This window comes from Columba livia, chromosome Z, assembly GCF_036013475.1.
Source record: "Columba livia isolate bColLiv1 breed racing homer chromosome Z, bColLiv1.pat.W.v2, whole genome shotgun sequence".
NCBI classification, from domain to species: Eukaryota; Metazoa; Chordata; class Aves; order Columbiformes; family Columbidae; genus Columba; species Columba livia.
This window is the reverse complement of record NC_088642.1, coordinates 19528639-19549532: the sequence shown is the minus strand read 5'-3', so window position 1 is coordinate 19549532 and position 20894 is coordinate 19528639. Positions and strand designations below refer to the sequence as shown.

At 41.1% G+C, this 20894-nt stretch overlaps 1 protein-coding gene across 2 annotated transcripts in view; it reads left to right on the top strand.

Annotated features, from left to right (window-relative positions):
• The window catches only part of MTMR12 (myotubularin related protein 12), a 37726-nt gene extending 25829 nt beyond the window's left edge, over nucleotides 1-11897 (top strand). For both annotated transcript variants that reach the window (XM_065047505.1, XM_065047506.1), the window contains exons 11-16: nucleotides 3405-3483; nucleotides 5135-5205; nucleotides 6059-6231; nucleotides 6983-7150; nucleotides 8067-8228; nucleotides 9065-11897. In XM_065047505.1, coding sequence (XP_064903577.1) covers nucleotides 3405-3483; nucleotides 5135-5205; nucleotides 6059-6231; nucleotides 6983-7150; nucleotides 8067-8228; nucleotides 9065-9640 — 1229 coding nt within the window. In that variant the 3' untranslated portion in view covers nucleotides 9641-11897. The remainder of the gene's footprint in view (nucleotides 1-3404; nucleotides 3484-5134; nucleotides 5206-6058; nucleotides 6232-6982; nucleotides 7151-8066; nucleotides 8229-9064) is intronic.
• Nucleotides 11898-20894: the final 8997 nt, after the last annotated feature.

The following is a 20894-nucleotide window of genomic DNA, read 5'->3' as shown; positions in this document are numbered from 1 at the left end:
CTGCTGTTAGAGGATGTAGGAAGGCAGCTGGGATAGCTAAGGCCTCCTTAGAATTAAACCTGGCAAAAGGGGTCAAGGACAGCAAAAAGAGCTTTTTCGAATACATAGCAGATAAAACTAAAACCAGAGGCAATGTAGGCCCACTAATGAATGGGGTGGGTACCCTGGTGGCAGAAGATACAGAGAAGGCAGAACTACTGAATGCCTTGTTTGTCTCTGTCTACTCTGCTGGAGGCTGTCCTGGGGAGCCCTGTACCCCTGAGACCCTGGATGAAGCCAGGTCAACGGAAGAGTTTGCTTTAGTCGATGAGGACTGGGTTAGGGAGCAATTAAATAGTCTGGACATCCATAAATCCATGGGTCCAGATGGGATGCATCCGCGGGTGCTGAGGGAGCTGGCTGAAGTCATTGCTAGACCGCTCTCCATCATCTTTGCCAAGTCTTGGGAAACGGGAGAGATGCCCGAGGACTGGAGGAAAGCAAATGTCACTCTAGTCTTCGAAAAGGGCAAGTAGGAGGACCCGGGTAATTATAGACCGGTCAGCCTCACCTCTGTCCCTGGGAAAGTAATGGAACAGCTTATCCTTGGTGCCATCTCAAGGCATATCAAGGATGAGAGGGTTATTAGGGGCAGTCAGCATGGCTTTACCAAGGGTGAGTCATGCTTGACCAACCTCGTAGCCTTTTATGAGAATATAACAAGGTGGATGGATGATGGCAGAGCGGTGGATGTGGTCTACCTTGACTTCAGTAAAGCCTTTGACACAGTCTCCCACAGCATCCTCACAGCTAAGTTGAGGAGGTGTGGTCTAGACAGTAGAGTAGTGAGGTGGGTTGCAAACTGGCTCAAGGAGAGAAGCCAGAGAGTGGTAGTCAATGGTGCGGAGTCTAGTTGCAGGCCAGCATCTAGTGGAGTGCCTCAGGGGTCAGTACTGGGGCCAATATTATTCAATATATTCATTAACGATTTGGACGAGGCAATTGAGTGTACTATCAGCAAGTTTGCTGATGACACTAAGCTGGGAGGAGTGGGTGACACGCCAGAAGGCTGTGCTGCCATCCAGCGGGACCTGGACAGGCTGGAGAGTTGGGCGGGGAGTAACCTGATGAAATTTAACAAGGGAAAGTGTAGAGTCCTGCATCTGGGCAGGAACAACCCCAGGTTCCAGTATAGGCTGGGAAATTACATATTAGAGAGCAGTGTACGGGAAAGGGACCTGGGAGTCCTGGTGGACGACAGGATGACCATGAGCCAGCACTGTGCCCTTGTGGCCAGAAAGGCCAATGGCATCCTGGGGTGTCTTAGAATGGGGGTGGTTAGTAGGTCGAGGGAGATTCTCCTTCCCCTCTACTCCACTCTGGTGAGACCCCATCTGGAATATTGTGTCCAGTTCTGGGCCCCTCAGTTCAAGAAGGACAGGGAACTGTTGGAAAGAGTCCAGCGTAGGGCAACGAAGATGATTAAGGGAGTGGAGCACCTCCCTTATGAAGAAAGGCTGAGGGAGCTGGGTCTCTTTAGTTTGGAGAAGAGGAGACTAAGCGGGGACCTTATTAATGTCTTTAAGTATATAAAAGGTGAGTGCCATGAGGATGGAGCCAGGCTCTTCTCGGTGGCAAACAATGATAGGACAAGGGGTAATGGGCTCAAGCTGGAACACAAGAGGTTCCACTTAAATTTGGGAAGAAACTTCTTCTCAGTAAGGGTGACAGACACTGGAACAGGCTGCCCAGGGTGGTTGTGGAGTCTCCTTCCCTTGGAGACATTCAAAACCCGCCTGGACATGGTCCTGTATGACCTCATCTCGGTCTTCCTGCTCTGGCAGGAGGATTGGGCTACATGATCTTCTGAGGTCCCTTCCAATCCCAAACATACTGTGATACTGTGATGGAATATAAGATGTTATTGCTATAGATGAAAGCATGTTATTTCTAGAAGAAAAAAAAACAGAAATCTCTTTCCCTTGGTATCATGGCTTTTTGGGTCGTTTTGAAGGACTAGAACTTGTTACTATAATCTTGCATTGATTCAGAATGGACAGAGGTTTTTCAAATAGTGATGGCAGGCTAAATGAAACTTGAGATTTGGGTGCAAGGGAGTATTCTAAACGTCAGATGGAAAGATGGTGAACTGGTGACTAAAGGGTATCTTGAAGTACTGTGATGTGTATACTTGAAAGGGTGTCATATGAGAAGGTTGGAAGTTAATTTGAAGATATTAATCAGAAAAGATTGGAAGAAACAAAACCTAATGTGAACAGAACTGACTAGGGAGCTTTGAAGATTCATTTAATTCTTTTGTGGAGAACTAGCTTCTGTGGCCCAGGCGAAATGAATCTGGGAAAGTTGGTGGTTTTCTTTGTGGTTTTTCTTTTAAATGTATAATGAGCAGAATGAAGGGTACAAGCAGGCAGAACAGCTGCAGGAACAAAGCAGGTATATGCCTGTGCACTTGAGTATCATAGATGCAAGGTGCAGAGAACAAAACAGAACTGTGTGTTGGAATTAAACATTGGAAGCATATGGAGAGACTTTGGGAGGGGAGAAGAAGTTCTACAGAGACATGCAGAACCAGAGCTATCAGAAGGAGAGCAGGGAAGGAGGGAAGTGTGGTGTATCTCCATTGTTTCTCAGTAGTGGGACAGTTGTGCGCCTTTGGCATCAAGGTTTCTGCTTATGCAGGAAAGGTAATCTAATCTTGTTTTAATTGACCATATCAGCTTGTGAAAACTTTCCAGTTTCTAAATGCTGGCTTTGGTAGAAATAAAAGCAATAGAGATGTAGGTTGCATTTAACCAGCTACAAATACAAAAAATGCTAGTGAAATTCATAAGAGTTTAAGGACTTTGGTATTGTAGGCCTCCTGGTTTATCTTAGCTATTCCCTCTTTTATCTGCCTTAATGCCTCTTCTGTTTAAAACATTTTTCAGGTAGTCTTATAAATTTATATAACCTACTTCTAAAACTCATTCCTGTTTCTGACTCTAATTATAATGACTCTCAAAATCCAGTCTCCTTATGATAAGGTTTATATAGATCATGTTTAGAGTCAAGGCAACCAGAACTTGGGAGAACCATCTCCTCTGATTAAACTACTTTTCTTTTCCGTTCCCATTTTGTCAACAGATGTATTTGCTTGTTTTTGTTGCTATGAACCGACAGCATACTTCTTCTGAAAGCCCTATGGTGCTCTAAAATTTTACTGGTGTTTTGTAGGACTACTTCACTTCCTCGTTTAGTTACAAGGTATTGACTTCAACAGTGATGAGCATTTACTGACTCCTTAGTATTGGTTGTTTCATAGCAGTTCATAAGTGAAGAGTAATACAATGGATGGCTGTTAATTAGCACTAAATGTATGTGAACAAACCAATTTCTGGGTTGTGTTGTTTTGGTTTTTTTTTCAGATAACAGTACAGACTTCTGGGCAACTGATGTGAAGTGGTTTTCATTACTGGAGAGCACAAACTGGCTAGAGATAATCAGGTTTGATATATCTGTAACTTTCTGGGTTTCAAATTGTTACTAAAATAAATTTGTTATTAAAAGTTTCCTGAAATATTATGACATTCTTTACCTGCAGCAGTAAAGACAATTAAGACAGACTTATGGTCCCATTGATGTATCTTATTTCTACAACTTGAGACAGTATTTTTACAGTGCAGGCTTATGTAAAGGCTCCCACATAAAGGATGGGAGAAGCAGCAGATCATTCCAATTTCAACTCTTCCAGCAAAACTATTAAAACTATAGATCCTAGTAATTTCCGTCCTACACTTTGGTTACCTTCTTCCCAAACTGAAGAATCCTATTTGTTTTTTGCATGAAACCTATTCCATGTCTCTGACTGGCCTTGCCATTCTTCTCTCTACTTCTGTAGTGTCCTTTAGGGACGGGATGAACTGCAGTATTCAAGATGTTAGCCCACCAAAGATTTAAAAAATGACAGTTGTTCTCAGTTTTGTCCCCTTCCTCTCCTGATTGTTCCTCAAGTTCTTTTTTCTTCTCTCAGCAGTCCACAGTGAGTAAGTGTTGGAATGGCACTGGCTAACTTAAGGCTTGCTATAGTGGAATGTTGAGGCTTTTTATTTGGCTTCAGTGCTACTTTGTGCTAGCTCTGTTGTCAGCCAGTTTATTCTGTGATCAGCTTGTTACCATGAAGTGCTTCTGCAGTCAGCTTTAGTTCTTTCTTGTCTTAATAACAATCAATAAATATTGATAGTTATTCATTCCTTAATCCAGAATTTAAATGGATGTTTAATGTGAGGTTCTAGTGAAAATCATATGTTGAGAAAAGCATTGACATAACAAAGATAACAAGCAGTCTAAAGTAAATGCCAGCCCAAATTCCTGTCCTTAGTGTTGTTTTGAGACTGGTCGTTTCCGTACTTGGATCCAGTTGCTTTCTGTATCAGCCTGTTCTTGGCTCTCACAGTTAGCAGGAATGCCTTGTCAGCTATTGTAATGCTAGAACAAAGAATCTGACAACTCCACACTTACGAAATAAACTATCAGCTTCTATAAGTGACCTAAGCATTTGCAAGAATCCTAATTTGTGTGCAGGCTTCTGCTGAAAAGAACCAGCTTTGTGAAGAGGTAGGTCTGGAAACCAACAGCGTTACATGTGGTTTTATGTGGTCTTCAATTCCACTTAGTGTTCCTTGTGTAAGGGTAATCTCTGAATAAATTTTGACTGCGTGTTTACAAGATATGATTCTAGGTCCTTCCCTCTGGCTCTTAAAACTGGATTATGGGAGAAGCTTAGTATGTAGTGGGTTAGAACGTAAGTGTGGTGATGTTGACTCTTTCCAGGATAAAGATCTATCTCTTAGCAGTTGTATTAATAATATGAGTGTGTGTCTGATGGCTGCTATTGACCCAGAATAAAGCACTGTGTTACAAATATACAGAGGTAACAACTGGAAATGGATGACCAATGGCCAAATAAAGATACTTCTTGGAAGTTTGTTCTTGAGGCTAAACAGTTGTTCACTTACCCAAGTTGAGCATGGTTTTTGTGGTTTTAACGATTAGTCAAGTATGACATTCCAATCCCTTTTAGGGGAAACCAATGTAAGAAAGTTAATTGCAAAAACACTATGAAAATGTTCACTTATCTTTGCCTGTACCACAACAGGCGAGTCTTGAAGAAAGCAATAGAAGTTGCTGAGTGTCTGGAAAGACAACATACAAACGTTCTCCTTATAGGTAAGAATTTAATGAGATTATCCTATATATTTTTAAAAATTTATTTAGAGTTTCTGTAGATGTAGCCTAAGATGTGAGTCTATAATTATGGTACAGGCTGGTAAAATTCATAGAGTACCAGACACCTATATCTCTCACACTCCTGGAAATGCTTCCTGTAGTTAAATAAACCACAGTAAGTATAGCCCCAGGCTAAGACAGATGAGTTATAAATGAGAAAGCTGCTGATAAACTGTCAGGAGAGTCATGCTACCTGCTGTTTCTGCACTCCTCTTTCTTAACTTGTTTTATTGAAGACCTCCTAGACCTTTTGCTGTGCTTTAATGGGAGGTGGGGGAGGGATACCTGCAGAAAGAACATGGAGCATTAGAACTTCTAAAAAGAGGTTTTTATGTTCTAGATACATGCTGAATACTATGTACTCTCTTTGCTAATAATACATGAAAGAATACACTTACTGTACACACCTTGAGCAGTTTATTTTCCTAGATTGATTAAAGTAACCAGGTGAAAAAACAAACTCAGTGTTAACTGTTAAGCTGTTTTCAGATTAGGTTTTTGATTGGGGGTTTTTCCCCACACACTGCCATTTGGGAAAGCTAGCATGGGGAAGAGATGTTTCTACAGGGCATTATTGTGCTGTAAGTGGACAAGAAACCTTACATTTTTACAAAGGGAAGTATTGGAAACGTGGATTAACTTTTCTCTTATGCTGTTGCACTTGCAAGAAATTGCGTGCTTCTCTCATCTTGAAATACAATTTTGTTTTTGTGAAACTAGAAATACTTTGCTTTCTTACCCAAAGTTTTAGGAATGGCTTAACAGACAATGTGGTTTCTGCTCTTTTCTGTAGAAGAGAGCGCCACTGATCTGTGCTGTGTAATCTCTAGTCTGGTTCAAGTGATGATGGATTCACACAGCAGAACAAAGGCAGGGTTTCAGAGCCTTATTCAGAAGGAGTGGGTAATTGGAGGACATGGCTTTTTGGATCGTTGTAACCACTTACATAAGAGTGACAAAGAAGAGGTATGTTTGGGGTTTTTTATTACTGTCCTTGCTTACTGTTTAAAAGATTACTCTGTGTAAAGAGGGAATTAGATGTCCGTCCAGAAGTTCCAGTCACCCTGAGGATCTTTAATTTTATGTTTTGTTTTATGGGCTGATATTTTGGACAGTGTCACTGTTTTTGGTGTTTAGAGTTCAGCAATGTATTTCTAACTAAACAGAACAAATGTAAAATTTCCTGTTCAATCTTGTGGCCTTTCGAAAGACATGCATCTCATGTCCTTTTAAACTACATTAAATGGTAGTAGTAGAAATAACTTGAGCTGCCCATTCTTGTCATATCTAGAGTGTCATTTTGTGATGTCTTGCTAAATGTTGCAGTCACACCTTTCCATTTTTGTTTGTATTTTGGAAATAGATCAGATTGCTATACAGAATAGAAATCATAAGTGCAAACTGACTGGTTCTAATCAAGAATTGCTATAAACTAGTTTTGTTTTGCCAACTTTAAAAGGCTGCATAGCAGCAACTTTGATAGCTAGTTAATATGTGCAAATTCAGGTTAGCAAGTGTTCATGTCTTCTGTCAACAATTGGCCAAGCATAGCTCAGGTGATTCTTCTTCAGGGTTCAGCCAAAGTTATATGCAGCAGTTCTGTAGTTAACCAGATTGCTTTCCTTAATATTTGGAGAAACTAAATGCTATTAAATGAATTATCTGCATGGTGGAACATTTTTTTTTCTGAAACTGATGCAGTATCTCTTTTACTCAGGCTCCTGTTTTTCTGCTCCTGCTAAACTGTGTTTGGCAGTTGGTACAACAGTATCCTCCAGCATTTGAGTTCACAGAAACTTACTTAACTGTCTTGTCAGACAGCCTCTATGTGCCTATTTTTAGCACCTTCTTCTTCAACTCACAACATCAAAAAGACACTAATACGGTAAGCATTTGTTATTTGCTGGATACAATGTGTTGGAGAACAGGTTTGACCAATAAGTGAGGGATACTAAAAAAAATTATTCCCTAGCAGCACTTATTTCCATGCTTACTTGAAGTGTGGTGCCTTGAAGGGTAAATGAGCGCGGCTTTGCGTGTAAGGAGGCAAGTTCGGGACTTAGGAGTTTATTATGACAAAAGGAAAGTGACTTGGGAACATATTACTCCTAATGTGTGGATATGGGTTCACGTTTGTTGCTTTTCTATGAAAATGTAGTTCCTCAACCTAAGAGGGATATCCTGCTGTCCTGCAGAGTAAGTTGTCTACAAAATTCTTGTATAGTATTTTCTGTTCTGTTCTGTTCCAAAATCAACATTTCCTGGATGTTGATTTACATTGGGGCAGTGGAAGCAGTGAGAGTATCCTCTGCAAGGCTGCACAGAGACTTAGAACAAAAAAAAAAGTAAAAATCACCGTCTTGCATATAAATAAAGTGTTTATCATAAAGCTTAAACTGGTGGCACTGCATAACTGCAGTTAACTTTGAAGTTTGGAGTGGTTTATTCCACAATCATAACATGCCCCTTGTGTTTGAAGAACTCTATGTCCTGCCCAATTTTCAAAACTTTATTTTGTTGTTCGATTATTTAATCTTAGTTTCAGCTGGGAAAAGTATTCCTGGTACTGTGTAATTGCGCTGTTGAAATTAAAGACTGTCTGATGTTAGAGAGAATAATACAGAGATAGCTTTTGTGTCTGTACTCAAACCTGATAATGTTCATCTGTTGAATACGTAGAAATCATGAGTGGTGTTGCAACTCTTTGGTCTCTTCTCTGAAAAGCCGGTTTCTTAATTTCACCTTGACTTGGTCAGAATTCCTTTCTAGCAGTATTAATAGTGAGCTGTTTGTCTTGGCAGAGTGGTGAAAGCCTCAAGACACAAAGTGGCCCTTTCAGATTTCTTACTGTGTGGGACTGGTCTGTGCAGTTTGACCCCAAGGCCCAGGCTTTCCTGAACAACCCTCTTTATGCAGAGAAGCCAAAACCTGAAAAAAGTCAACGGAAAACTGCACGATTCAAAGTAAGTTATGTGCTGCCTAACTACTTTTTTAAATGATAAAAATACTTTACACATCATAGCTGTGAACTCAGGTTTTTTTTTCTTCATACTTTTGTGCAAGTGTAGTGATAACTCATGGCACTTAACATCCAGGTGAGCTGCACTGATGTGTTTGGAGTGAGCTTAATTTGTTGTTCCATGGAGTGCCTAACTGAAATACATAGGAGGTTTATAATGACCTTCCTAATTTTGTGTAACTGGAGTGTTTGCTTGTACTTGGAGAGTGGGGAAGAGTGACCACCACCAACAAAAACTGTCTAGGGTGTGAAGGATTACAGGGTTGGCAATCTCATTACTGGACAGTAGCACAAATTCAGTAAGAAAAGTTTGTTTGGGATAGCCTCCTTCTGTTGAAATATCCCTGTTGGTAAACTCTGTTCTGTACAAAGCACTCTCCGAGACTGTCAGCATGATCTACAGCATTAATCAGGGAACTCTTACATGGTGGGAGGCAATGAGGAACCACTGGATAAAAACTTCTAAGCGCTCCTTGATTTATGTGGCTAGCTTAAACTAAACATGGAAGTTGGTAATACTTGCATTGTTGCTTAATTGCTATAGTTACAGTGCAGGGAAGGTATCTGGGAATATTATGCATGCCGTATGGGTATTTGGTACATTAGCCATTGAAGACAAACAGGTTTAGACGATGTAGCAAAGTAGTGGCTGTGTTGAAGTGACTTAATTGCTTGCAAGTATGTTCTGAATCCAAGTTATGTTTTTATTTCTCTTAAGATGTCTTCTAAAGTCCCATCAATACTTATCCAAGTAAATTTTTCTTTTCTTTCCTCTTAAAGCATCAACGGCAACTCTCTTTGCCATTGGCACCAACAAAATCTTCCACAAAGAGAGGATTTTTCAGGGAGGAAACAGATCATTTAATTAAAAACATTCTGGGTAAAAGAATTGGCAAATTCATAAATTCTTCAGATGAACCTCCAAATAGCTTCAGGGAATTTTATGATAGCTGGCATAGTAAACCTGTTGACTATCACGGTCTTCTGTTACCTCGCATCGATGGCCCCGAAATCAAAGTCTGGGCACAACGGTATTTACGGTGGATTCCTGAAGCCCAGCTTCATGGTGGTGGTACAATAGCTACAGCTGCCAAGATTTTGGACTTGATGGAGGAAGTGCAGAGCTTGCAGGTGAAAATGGATGAAGAACATAGTCAAGCTATTTCTGTAGGTGTACATTCTGTTCCACTGCTGAGAAATTCTGCCCGTTTGTCATCCTTGTTTCCATTTGCTTTACTTCAGAGACAGTCTATCAAACCAGCTTTACCCACTAGCACCTGGAAAGACTTGGAAGATGAAGATGACTTGGTCAAGAGGGATGATGAGTTTGTTGACCCAAGTGGTGATATCTCATAAAGTGTATGTAAATTAAAGTATCAGTTGTATGTGGCTAAGCTCTGAGTTTTAAATGTTGTGCTGTATCCTCATATAAGGAACTCACACCAGCATCTGCAGCTTATCTAATGGTGTTTTGGGGTTAAAAAAAGACTTGGTTAGGAAGAACTAGTTGCCATGATTAACTGAGCGTATTTTGAACTACCATGTCACTCTAATAGTATTTATTGCAGAAGCACATTTTTTAGCATAGGTGTAATAAAAACAGAGCTCTAGGCTGCAGTAGCCATACGGCAACTTAAAACAAAAACCAAAAACCACAACAAACCACCACAATCACACCGCCTTATTTTCTCACATGAATGATGTAATTGTGGAATACTAAATACAGCAACAATTTGTATTTTGACGTAAAACATCTTCTTCTGCTAAGAGTACTAAAATTGTAAGTACTGTGACTAGGAACTATTAATACATCTGCATTTCCCTCCCAGCCCATGTAAAGCAGGGAAAGATGCAACTAAATGTGCATTCACAAATAAGCTTTTTACAGCTGAGGAATAAACTTGTGCTCACCCAGAATTTTCTGTCTACTGTGGCATCAGCTGAAGTCACATTCTTGTCAGCCTCATCTTTTCAGACTGTTCATCTTCGGCTTGTTATAACAGCAGCTTGGCTGCTCTAAGCCTGTGCATGCACTTAGCTAAGGATCAGATGCAAGAGCTTAACTACACATTTCAGGTCTTACTGTGTGGCTGCTGTGCTATATGCCCTTCCTGCCTTGGAATGTTAAGTCCCAAATGTTTGCTATTAATTGCAAGAAATGGCCTAACTGTAAGATTCTAACTTGCCATGAGTATTTTTTTTTCTCCTTTTAAGAGAGTGAGACTTTCATTTTGTCTTTCCCCCGTTACGCCCATTGCCTTTGAGGCTTTCTGTAGCTTGCACTGAGACCCTCCACGTAGAAGGGAAGACTCTTTCTCTGTAATCCTCCTGTGAAGCTGGATGTGCAGTCTGTTGCCACTTGTTGGTGGTGCAGTCTATGAATGTGGCATTCACACCGTGTGAATGAACGCTTGCATCCTCTTGCTGGATGTTATAACAGTACCTCAGTGAAAAAAGCCATAAAGAAATGCCTGTTGACTTTGATCTACTATGTTTATATATTAAGTATTTTTACTGCAAATAATTGTCCTTTGTAAAGCTGAACACTATTTGACCGTCAAATCTGTTTTGAACCCTTAAATTCTAGAAAACTCCAAGAATGGATGCAAGTCATAAAATCAGTTACAGTAAGAAGGCAGACATTGAATGTTTTCTTTATTCTCGTACCAATTTAGAGATCCGTGCTGGAGAATTTAGCTGTTGAAGAAACTGTCGCTTAAACTAGATCAGCTCAGTGTAATTGGGGATATTAAACTGGGTTACTGATTAACTCACTTTATACTGGGTTGTATTAATATATGAACATGTATAGCAAAAATTTATCAGCAGGCCTCTAAAAATAAATTCTAATGTGTTAAAATAAATGTATTAATGCGGAAGGGGGGAGAGCTTAATGCAACTATGCCAAACTGAAGCTTCCTAACTCTTGATTGCCTTAAGTCTTAGTAGTGCAAGGACAATACTTGAGTATGTAGTGTTTTATTTAAAAATACTCTAGTACTTAACACTTCCTTCTGTGATACATGTGATCTTACAGCTAGCACTTGCTAGAATGGGCTGTCCAGCACATGTCCTTCAGACTTTGTTATTGTAGTTTAAGTGACTCATGTATGCAATAGTACTTCACATGTTGAATGAGCAATGCATTTTTATGGTGAAGAAATACCTATCATTTTAAGGTCATCTGGCTTCAAGGGGATATTTTTAAACACTGCCAGTAGAAAAAAAATTAAATGGATTTTTCTGTACTTTTGATCAAACTGTTGTAATGTTTCAGTCATGAAGATTATGTATTTATATTAAAGAACAGATGTTGGACATCTTATTTGTACATAAGTTAACAGAAGTTTATATAGAAGAGAAACATATATGTGGAATTGAACTTGGGGACACTTCTAATGTAGAGCAAATACCATTGTTATTGTTTTTCCACATTGTGGGATTGGAAATGTACTTAATATTTTTACTCCAGGCTTCTGTTTATACCTCCAAGTTTTTACACTGAATGCAAGCTAGAAGCTTTAGTTTGGGGCTTTTTTATTACTGTTATTTCTCTCTAGTGGGCTGTTTGGACAGTCCCAATAAAATATACTTTGACATATTTGTCCTGAAATGAGAATGTATGTTTAAGCTCTTATTTTGCAAGTGATGCTTTAAATTGTAGCAGACCTGACACTCTGCAGTGACTCGGGTTTTCTAGCTGTACGCTGGGTTTTTACAGATGGTTACAGTGCAGGAGCTGTGCGGTTTGGACCTGGCTGTGCTCTGGAGAGGTGCTGCGCATCCAGGGAAGAGGAGTTGGTGTGTTGTAGTAGGATGACTGTGAGAAGTTACTGAAAGCACCTGCCGAATGTCAGCGTTTGAGGGCTTCTCAGACACCATTTCAGTCTTAGCAATGTACTTGTCTTCTCCCGATTCAAGGGGGAACATTGTTCTTGCAATGTTAAACTAAGCAGCTTCTCAAAACGGCTACAGTGAGGTCTTTCTCAGACCAAATGTGTTTTGAGAGTAGATTGGGAGACAGTCACAGTAAGCCTGAGTACAAATTTATAACTTCTGATTTTTTATTTAAAATACTACAAATTACTGTCTTCTGTACAAAACCAGCAATAGCATGAATCACATATTCATCATGCTACTTTGGGTGTTTACTAAAGAGAATGTTGCAAGACTGTGACAGATTTGAAGTCTCATACAGCAATATCTTACACAGCAGCAGTGAAGTCCCGGGTCACGTTGTAACGCAAGGTGTGCCTCTGCCTCACCCACGTCTTCTGAACATGAGTGCCTGTACTTTGACCGCTTGGCTTTGATTTAATTTGCGTTCACTACTGAAAATGTATGCCATATTGGAATGCAAACATGCACTTCATAAAGGTACTTACAGCCAACTTGGCCTCCTGATCTCTTGCTCCAGTTAGAGCTTTTTCCATTCATGGTCAAAGCATGGAAGTGTAACTTCTTCAGGAGGCAGCAGACTACTTTCAGCTGTGGAATTCTGATGGTGGATTAGTTCTGTCGTGCCAGAGATAACTAATGTTTAGCTGGAAACTTCATATGCAGTTTTTTACTGCCTGGTACTCTCTTGACAAGAACTAGGTTTTGCATAAAACTTTATTTAGAAATTATGTGGGGTGGACTTCATTTTCTGGGGCAGGGAGGAAATGGATTAGTGAACTCCTTTGAGTCTAAAGAGCATTCTATACACAGAACTATATATATTCTTTCAGGATTATTTTAGTGGCTGGGGAGGTGAGAGGGGCAAAACTCTTCTCATGCTCTTAGGTTCTTTATTCTGTTTTACAGTAAAGTTAGCTTGTGACAAATACTTTTTGTCAGCATTTGCAGGATGGCAGAACTCTCACCTGGTGGGATAGTAGAGTTGTCACGGAAAGGAGTGAAGGCAGAAGGTGAGGATAGCTGATGTTGGAGCTGGAGAAACAATATTGTGGGGAGGCCACCTCCATGTTGAATATAAAGGGAGTAGAAAGGAGGTTGTTCAGGCTGTGTTAGAAGAACACGGTAGGGACTGCAAACAGTTCCAGGTCCTGGAGAGGCTTCCTTTGGAGGTAAGTTTGACTTTAAAGAGTATCAGCTTTAAATTTGTTATGGAGACTGAGAAGAGGTTAACAGAAGGCTGTGAACATCTGGGCAAGTGTTTGTATGGGCAACAGATGTTTGCTGCCACGTTTTGGATCAGTGTGGAGCCTTCTCATGTGGAAAGCCTACAGAACAGTAAACACTGTTGCTTGATTGCAGCATGTTACTCCACTTCCAGCAGGCATTTGGTTTCTCAGTTGTTTTTTTTTTTAGTTTCAGCAATCCAGTAAAAAGTAATAGATACTTCCTGTAATGTTAAGCCTGGATGCTTAAAGCAAGCAGACGACACAGAATCATAGAATCATTTAGGTTGGAAAAAACCTTTAAGATTGTCAGGTCCAACCATTAACTTAACAGTGCCAAGTGCACTCCTAAGCCCTGTCCCTAAGCACCACATCTACACATCTTTTAAACCCCTCCAGGGACACTGACTTCACCACTTCCCTGGGCAGCTGGTTCCAATGCCTGACAGCCCTTTCCATGAAGAAATAATTCCTAATATCTAGTTTAAACTTTACCTGGCACAATTTGAGGCCATTTCCACTTGTCCTAATAAACGCCTAAGAAGTGCATTTGTTAATATATTTTGTGCACAGCAAAACTATGAAGGCTGATTTTCCCATGGCATTGCTTTGTCTGCCCATACCACAGTTCCCTCAACTCTGTCGTTTCTTCTGGCATTTCCTACCTTTATTCTCATAGCATAGCAACTTCAGTCTTCTGTCCACCCATCTCCTCTCCATTCTTAAGTCATGTTCTGTATCAGCAGTTATTAGGTTTGTCATTGCTACAAACTTACTGCACAAGCCAAATTCAGTACCTCGATTCCTGGGGGACCAAGTAAATGGACATGACTTAGTGTTGCCAGGCCTTATAGTCTCCAGACCACCCGTTGGAATCTAATAACTTTTGAAATCTGTTTCTGTCAAATACAATCAAAGTTATCAAATGGTTTACAAAGCTTTGGTGCAGGTGGAGGGGAAACTGATTAGCTCTCCTGTGTGGTTCCTAAGGAAATCACGGTGAGAGATTGAGACTAAAACCTCTGTATCTGCAGCTCAAGCATGATTTAAATCTGCAGTTTTCAGGCTAAAAGTAATGTTAAATAGGAAAATCTGCTCATTTAGACTCAGATCATGTATCCCAGTTTTCTCATAATGCAACATTTTTTTTCTCTCTTGGATAATTTAGGGTTTTGTACTCTGAAATAAACCTTTCAGTATGCTATAAGGGCAAAAATTCAGGCTAGAGTACCACCGAGTTTCCTGGGAATCAACTGATGTTTGTATGACTTCTGAAAGTCACTTATCCTTATTTTGATTCCCATCTGAAGCAAATTACCAGTTAAGAACAGCTAACACAGCTAGAATTAATGTACAGTTTTGCTAATGAAGAATGTAAATCTTTACATATTTTATAAATACTAGTAAGCTTTTAAATGTCAGAGCTTTGTGGCCTCACTGGCTTGCTCCCTTTGCATTCAGTGTGATCCACCTTCTTTGGTGTTTCTACAGTCATTTATTTAAATTATGTTTATGTACAAATGTGATGACAGAGAAGCAAATTTTATGCAGAGAGCATAAATGCTCAGTGCTTCATGTTTTGGGGATGATGTAAGAAGATATTTCAACTTTCATTATGACCCCAATTCAGAAATTCAAACAGGATGCTCCTTACCAAGCTCCTTAGGTTCCTGCGCAGATGAACCCAGTTTGTTTCCTACAAGCCACTTCCTGCATTTTCCAGTTTCCCATTCAAAACTTTCCATTGTGGGTTCACTCTTTAAAAAATTTTCTTTACATACGATTTTGATGGCTGCTTAAGTTTGGAAAAGATTTGTTTTATACCTGCTATCTATGCTTATTTTTTCCTGTTGCATTATCCTGAGGTAGTGGGAATATCTCAAAGCCAGACAAGAAGTACTGTATTTTCAAAGTACAAGGTCCCTCCCTTCCCTGCTAATATGGAGCATGGCATCTCTGGAAGTTTTCCTGTAACAATAATAATAAAAAAATACATAGAATAAGTAAAATCCTCTGCAGCATTTTTCACAAACAAAAACTGAATCAAATAAAAAGCATGGTGATAATCCCAAGCTGTGTTTTCTAATGCAGCATATCTCCTGTAGCTTTCAGTACATTGCCGTACTGATGCCTGCAGTGCAGACCGAAGAAGGGTGGTCTGTTCTCCCAGGAGGGTGTTGGTTTGGGTTACACCCAATATGGGGCAACCATGGGTGACTGCCAAGGGGTCCTGCTGTGCATGGCACTCCGCTGTTAGTCTCATGGAGCCACCAGCTGATTTTATAGAAATACCTATTTTGCTTTTGTGGATTAGGTTTCCATCAGGTCAGCCTGTTGAGCCAAATCACCCCATGGGAGTGCTTGAGGAAACAACAGGAGCAGATTGTTTGAGGATGCGCTTCTCAATAGGCAACCCCCAGCTACAGCAGACAATGTGAAAAAGTGGAGCAGCAAGTGCAGTAAATCCAGCTCTCAAACTGCCATGTTGTTGAAAAAGAGATAAATCCTGGGAACCACATCTGATGTGCTACTCGCTGAACTGTCGTAAATAACATGCACAGCTAACTCCAGCTGCTTAACACTTCTGAGGGGAAAAAAAACAACAAAACCCACAAGCAAACAACAACAAAAAACCCACCACAGCCCAAAATAGCTTTGGTTTGAGGTTGCCTGTAGAAGTTTTACAGGGCGATTTAAAGTTTGGTTGCATTGGCTCTGACCTGTTTGCTACAGCCAGAAGTTAAGGTAAACAAAACCAGTTAATTCAACCTATGGCCATCAAACACACTTTGCTCTTCAGGCCTGTAGTTCCCTGGGCTGTGCTTTGGGTTGGACTGGCAGTGTTTAAATACCATCATGCTGCTGGGGCTGTAATTAAGTGGTCATTGAGCGCAGCTGTTGAAAAGCAAAAATCATGTTCTGGCTTGTAATCTGAAAACAACCATTGCTCGGAAAGTGATTTTGGATTCCTGATGCATTCCTGCTTTTGTCTTTTAAGCTTCAGCCACTCATAGCTAAGGGGATTTGTTACCCCCCCACCCCCCGCCAAGTATTTACTTCTTGTTTTTATTTACATTTAATGCAGGTGATGTGCTTTGTCCATACACAGCCCATTATCTGCCTCAGGTGTAGGATGGAGCTTTCTCCGTTCTGACTGGAAGACCCTAATTTTCAGGGATATTTACCCACTTAGTGTCATTCATAAAGCAGCGGCCCTTTTTAGGATTAAAATTGCAGCTGAATAACTGCAGAGATGGTGATTAAAAAGGGTTAGTTACTGAAATGAAATACAGTTATAGTAAAACCATCACTTAATGTCTTGGTATTAAGTAGAGGCTGCATGAATATGCAAATCCTCTGGAGGTCTGCAGGTAATAATGGATGCTAGAAACAGCTGAAATACAATTACCAGCGACCCAGACTCACTCAGGCAGCAGGAAATGACTGAACATAAATGTTTCTTCATAATCTTTGGGTCATATTAAAGTAATAATAGCCCTGCTGGTGGTGGCTACCATTAATATTCTGTCTAGGCTGGCAGACATGCTTCCCATTTTGACTGTTTTCCCGCTCAGTTGCCTACCTCAGCTGCCTACCAGCTCCACCCTCACAAGGCAAATGTCTCTCCAGCTACAACAGAGAGAAAAGTTGACTGAACATCTTTGCATTTATCAGAGGAGCATTGTATACATCTGCTCCCCCAACAAGAAATTTATCTTAAAACGCTATGGTCAGTTAAATAAATCTGGGTGTACCAAACTAGAGTTGAAAAGGTAAATTTAATCACAGGACTGAAAAGGAATTATTTCATACAACTGGATTCCTTCAAGTGAGGAAATGAGGATCAACTCTTCTTTCCATAGGCATGTCAGGGAAAAGAAACACTGTGTTTGGTTTGGCAGGCTCTTCTGAGCAGTCCAGGGAGGTCCACACCAGAGCAGGGGGATGGCCAAAGGAGCTGTGACCCCGTGGGAAGCCCACACCAGAGCAGGGGGATGGCCAAAGGAGCTGTGACCCCGTGGGAAGCCCACACCAGAGCAGGGGGATGGCCAAAGGAGCTGTGACCCCGTGGGAAGCCCACGCTGGAGCAGCTCCTGGCAGGACCTGTGGCCCCATGGAGAGAGGAGCCCAGGCTGGAGCAGTTTTGCTGGCAGGACTTGTGACCCCATGGGGGACGCAGGCTGGAGCAGTCTGTGCCTGAAGGGCTGCACCCCATGGAAGGACCCATGCTGGAGCAGCTTGTGGAGAACTGCAGCCTGTGGGAAGGGCCCACATTGGAGTTCAGGGAGGACTGGCTGCCGTGGAGGGGACCCTGTGCTGGAGCAGGGGAAGAGGGTGAGAATGAAGAGCGGCAGAGACAACGTGTGATGAACTGACCAGAGCCCCTGTTCCCTTCCCTGTGTGCTGCCCCAGAGGGAGGAGGCAGAGAAACTGGAACTGAAGCTGAGCCCGGGAAGCAGGGAGGGGTGGGGGGAAGGTGTTTTTAAGATTTGCTCTTTTTTCTCATTATCCTACTCTGATGTTAATTGGCAATAAATTAAATCAATTTCCCCATGTTGAGTCTGCCTTGGCTGTAACGGTAATTCCTGAGTGATCTCTTTGTCCCTATCTCGATCTATGACCCTTTTGTCATATTTTGTACCCCTGCCCTGCTGATGAAGGGGAGTGATAGAGCAGCTTGGTGGGCACCTGGTCAGCCAAGGTCAACCCACCACAAACACCTCCATAGCTGCACCCCTTAATGGCATCTGTTTGGCTGTGTGAGTTTCTGGAAAGCTTTTACGGTGAGATTTTCACCGCCTTTAGGTATGGCTGAGTTTTAAAGGTGTAGAAAATGTATTTTATGCATATATATTAGATTTTGTTCTATTTAACTATTGGCTACCCAGACAGGTACACTTGCAGGAAGATCTTGCTCAGTTAAAATCACCCCCTGATTCATATTTCCCAGGTCTCCTGAACGTCTCCCTGTGCCTGCTGTGAGAAAGTACACGTTGCATTATTAAGTGAGTAGTCTCAGCTTGGCTATTGCCAAATCCTCACTGCTGAGCTATGGAACTCTAAGCAGACTGTCCTGTGTTGGGGCAAGCGATAGCTGCCTAACAGCTCATCAATAACTCCGTTGTATCAATTAGATTTTGAGATATACTCAGTGGTGAGGAGCATGAAATGTGTTGCTCTAGGGAGAACTGTTGGGAAAAGCATCGCAGAAGAGCTCGTGGGTACGGTGCTGGCTGAAAGAGCTGTGTTTAAAGAAGGTGCCTCTAGTTGTTTGATTTATACTGTGCTCAAAGCAGCATGGTTATATATTTTTGTAAATAAATTAAACTACATCAAAGATGCTTTATTCCTAACTGGAGTAGTGCATTGGACTCTGAGCTGGCCAACTGCCCAGATCAAGAAAGATCTTTTCCTACAGAAGGGAAACTGGCAGATGGAGCAGAATGAGGAATTTTGATCATTTTTTGATTGTTGTCAGCTGCAGTGAAGTAAAAAGTCTACTTTTAAGTAGTTTTATCTATGTGTTTTCAAATGTCACAATTATTTATATGCTACAATATCTTTCCAATATGGTCTTGCCAATGGAAAGTGGTAAAAATGGCATCTTCTTTCCTGAACAGTTTTGGTCCTCCTGTATGTTCCATGCCATATTTCTTCATGATAACAGCAAAATTAGGTCCCTGCTACTGTCAGCTTGGAGTACACCTTCATGAAAATTATTTGCTGAAGTTTTTAGTTCTGTTGCAGTAGTATAGCTAAGAGCAACGTGGCCTTGTGCAGCCTTGCGCAGCTCATTGAGAAACAGAATGTTAAAAACACTTAGTGCCTTGTATTTGCCTTATATTAACAATGCCTAACAAATATGTAGTCAAACATGACATTAATATCTGAAGTCAATTTACAATCGTGGCACTGTGCAGGTATAAGTAATGCTTTTGTTTTGGCTGCAGGATGTTTATGACTGATGGTGAAGTGCCAAGTTGGTTTCCCAGTTCCAGGCTGTGTTTGCAGCTAGAAAAACAGCCCATTTGATTTAAAGAAGAAGGAGAGTCCTAAAATTGTTGGTTTGGGGGTTTTTTGGTGTGTATTTACTTGATTGCAGAGCTGTACTTCACTTCAGAGTGGGACCATGCTTCCAGGATAGAGAGTGCTTTCTTTGCTTTGGCATGGTGCCTGGTCTTGCTCTCCTACTGTAAGCAGTGAGAGATCACCTCACTGGATTTCAGCCACAGGTACATTTTGATACTTAAGGCCAGTAAAAGCTTAAATCTATTCTGTTTGTGTGTTTGTTCTGCAGAAACACAAGAGTTGCACCTGCTGCTCCACAATATAGGATATGAACAATGAGACTAGTTCTAGTTTGGGGGAATTTTTAAATTTTTTTTTTTTTTTTTTTAATTTCTCTCTGAAGGACTTACTGTGTAGGAAATAGCTGCTAAGTAAAATCATTGTTTCATCCTTTGGCAAAGAGAATTAAGCTGATGACCCAGTAAACACTAAGGAAAACATTTAGTGAGAAAAGGCCATATGTACCAAAGCCGGATGCCCTAATACAGATAGCTGACTCATCAGTGTGACATATTCTGTATTAAGTATGAAGAGCTCAGATGCCACTTGTTGTATCTCAGCAAGAGCAGAAAGAGATTTATTTTTTCTTTCAAAGATGACTTGTGAACCAGAGAGAGATCTTGACCCACTGCCCATGCAGGTGAAAATACTGTTATGCTGTGCAGCTTCTCACTGCCCGCTGCAGCCAAGGGCCTCTCTTGCAGATGCAACAGTGTAATGTGGAGGTTCCTGGACCACGCCAGGGCCACCTTCTTAGCCTGCAGGATGGGTTTCTATGACCAGTCATCAGCTGTGTTTCTCCATTAAGTCTTTGTTTCTAACTTCCATCTTAATTTGCAACGGATGATAATTTAGCTGCTAATCCTATTTATTTTTCTCCTCCCTGGGGAGTCATTTGAGTACTGAAGGTCTAATTGTGGGTTCAGTGACACAGTTTATTGCTGCAAGCATCAGAGCTCTGATGCTTGCATCAGAACTTCTGGGAGCTGTGGGAGGCAGATTTTGGGGAGAACCAAAAGGAAGGCTGTTTTGTGTCCAGTCCTGCCACTGCCTGCATCAGCATGCGAAAGTGATCTGATGGCCACTTGCTGCACACGGCTGTTACTGTAAGCGTAAGGCTTTGAGGTATCAATGTCATGGCTTGAAGCTGCGGTTGAATGGTAGATGGATTCAAGAGAAAAGGAAAGCTTCTTCTGCCCTGTTCAAAGCTAACTTTTGAAACAACTTAGTACTCTTAAAAAATAATAATAGACAATGCAAAAGTAAGCAACCATCAGCAAGACAGCAGTCCATACAACTGAATAAGTGATGCAAGCACCTTTTACACTTGTTTACCTTTTCCTCTCAGGTATAGAAAAGTATTTTGGGGAACTCATGCCAAGTTTTTAAACACTGTTTTTGTCAGGCTCACTGGCTTT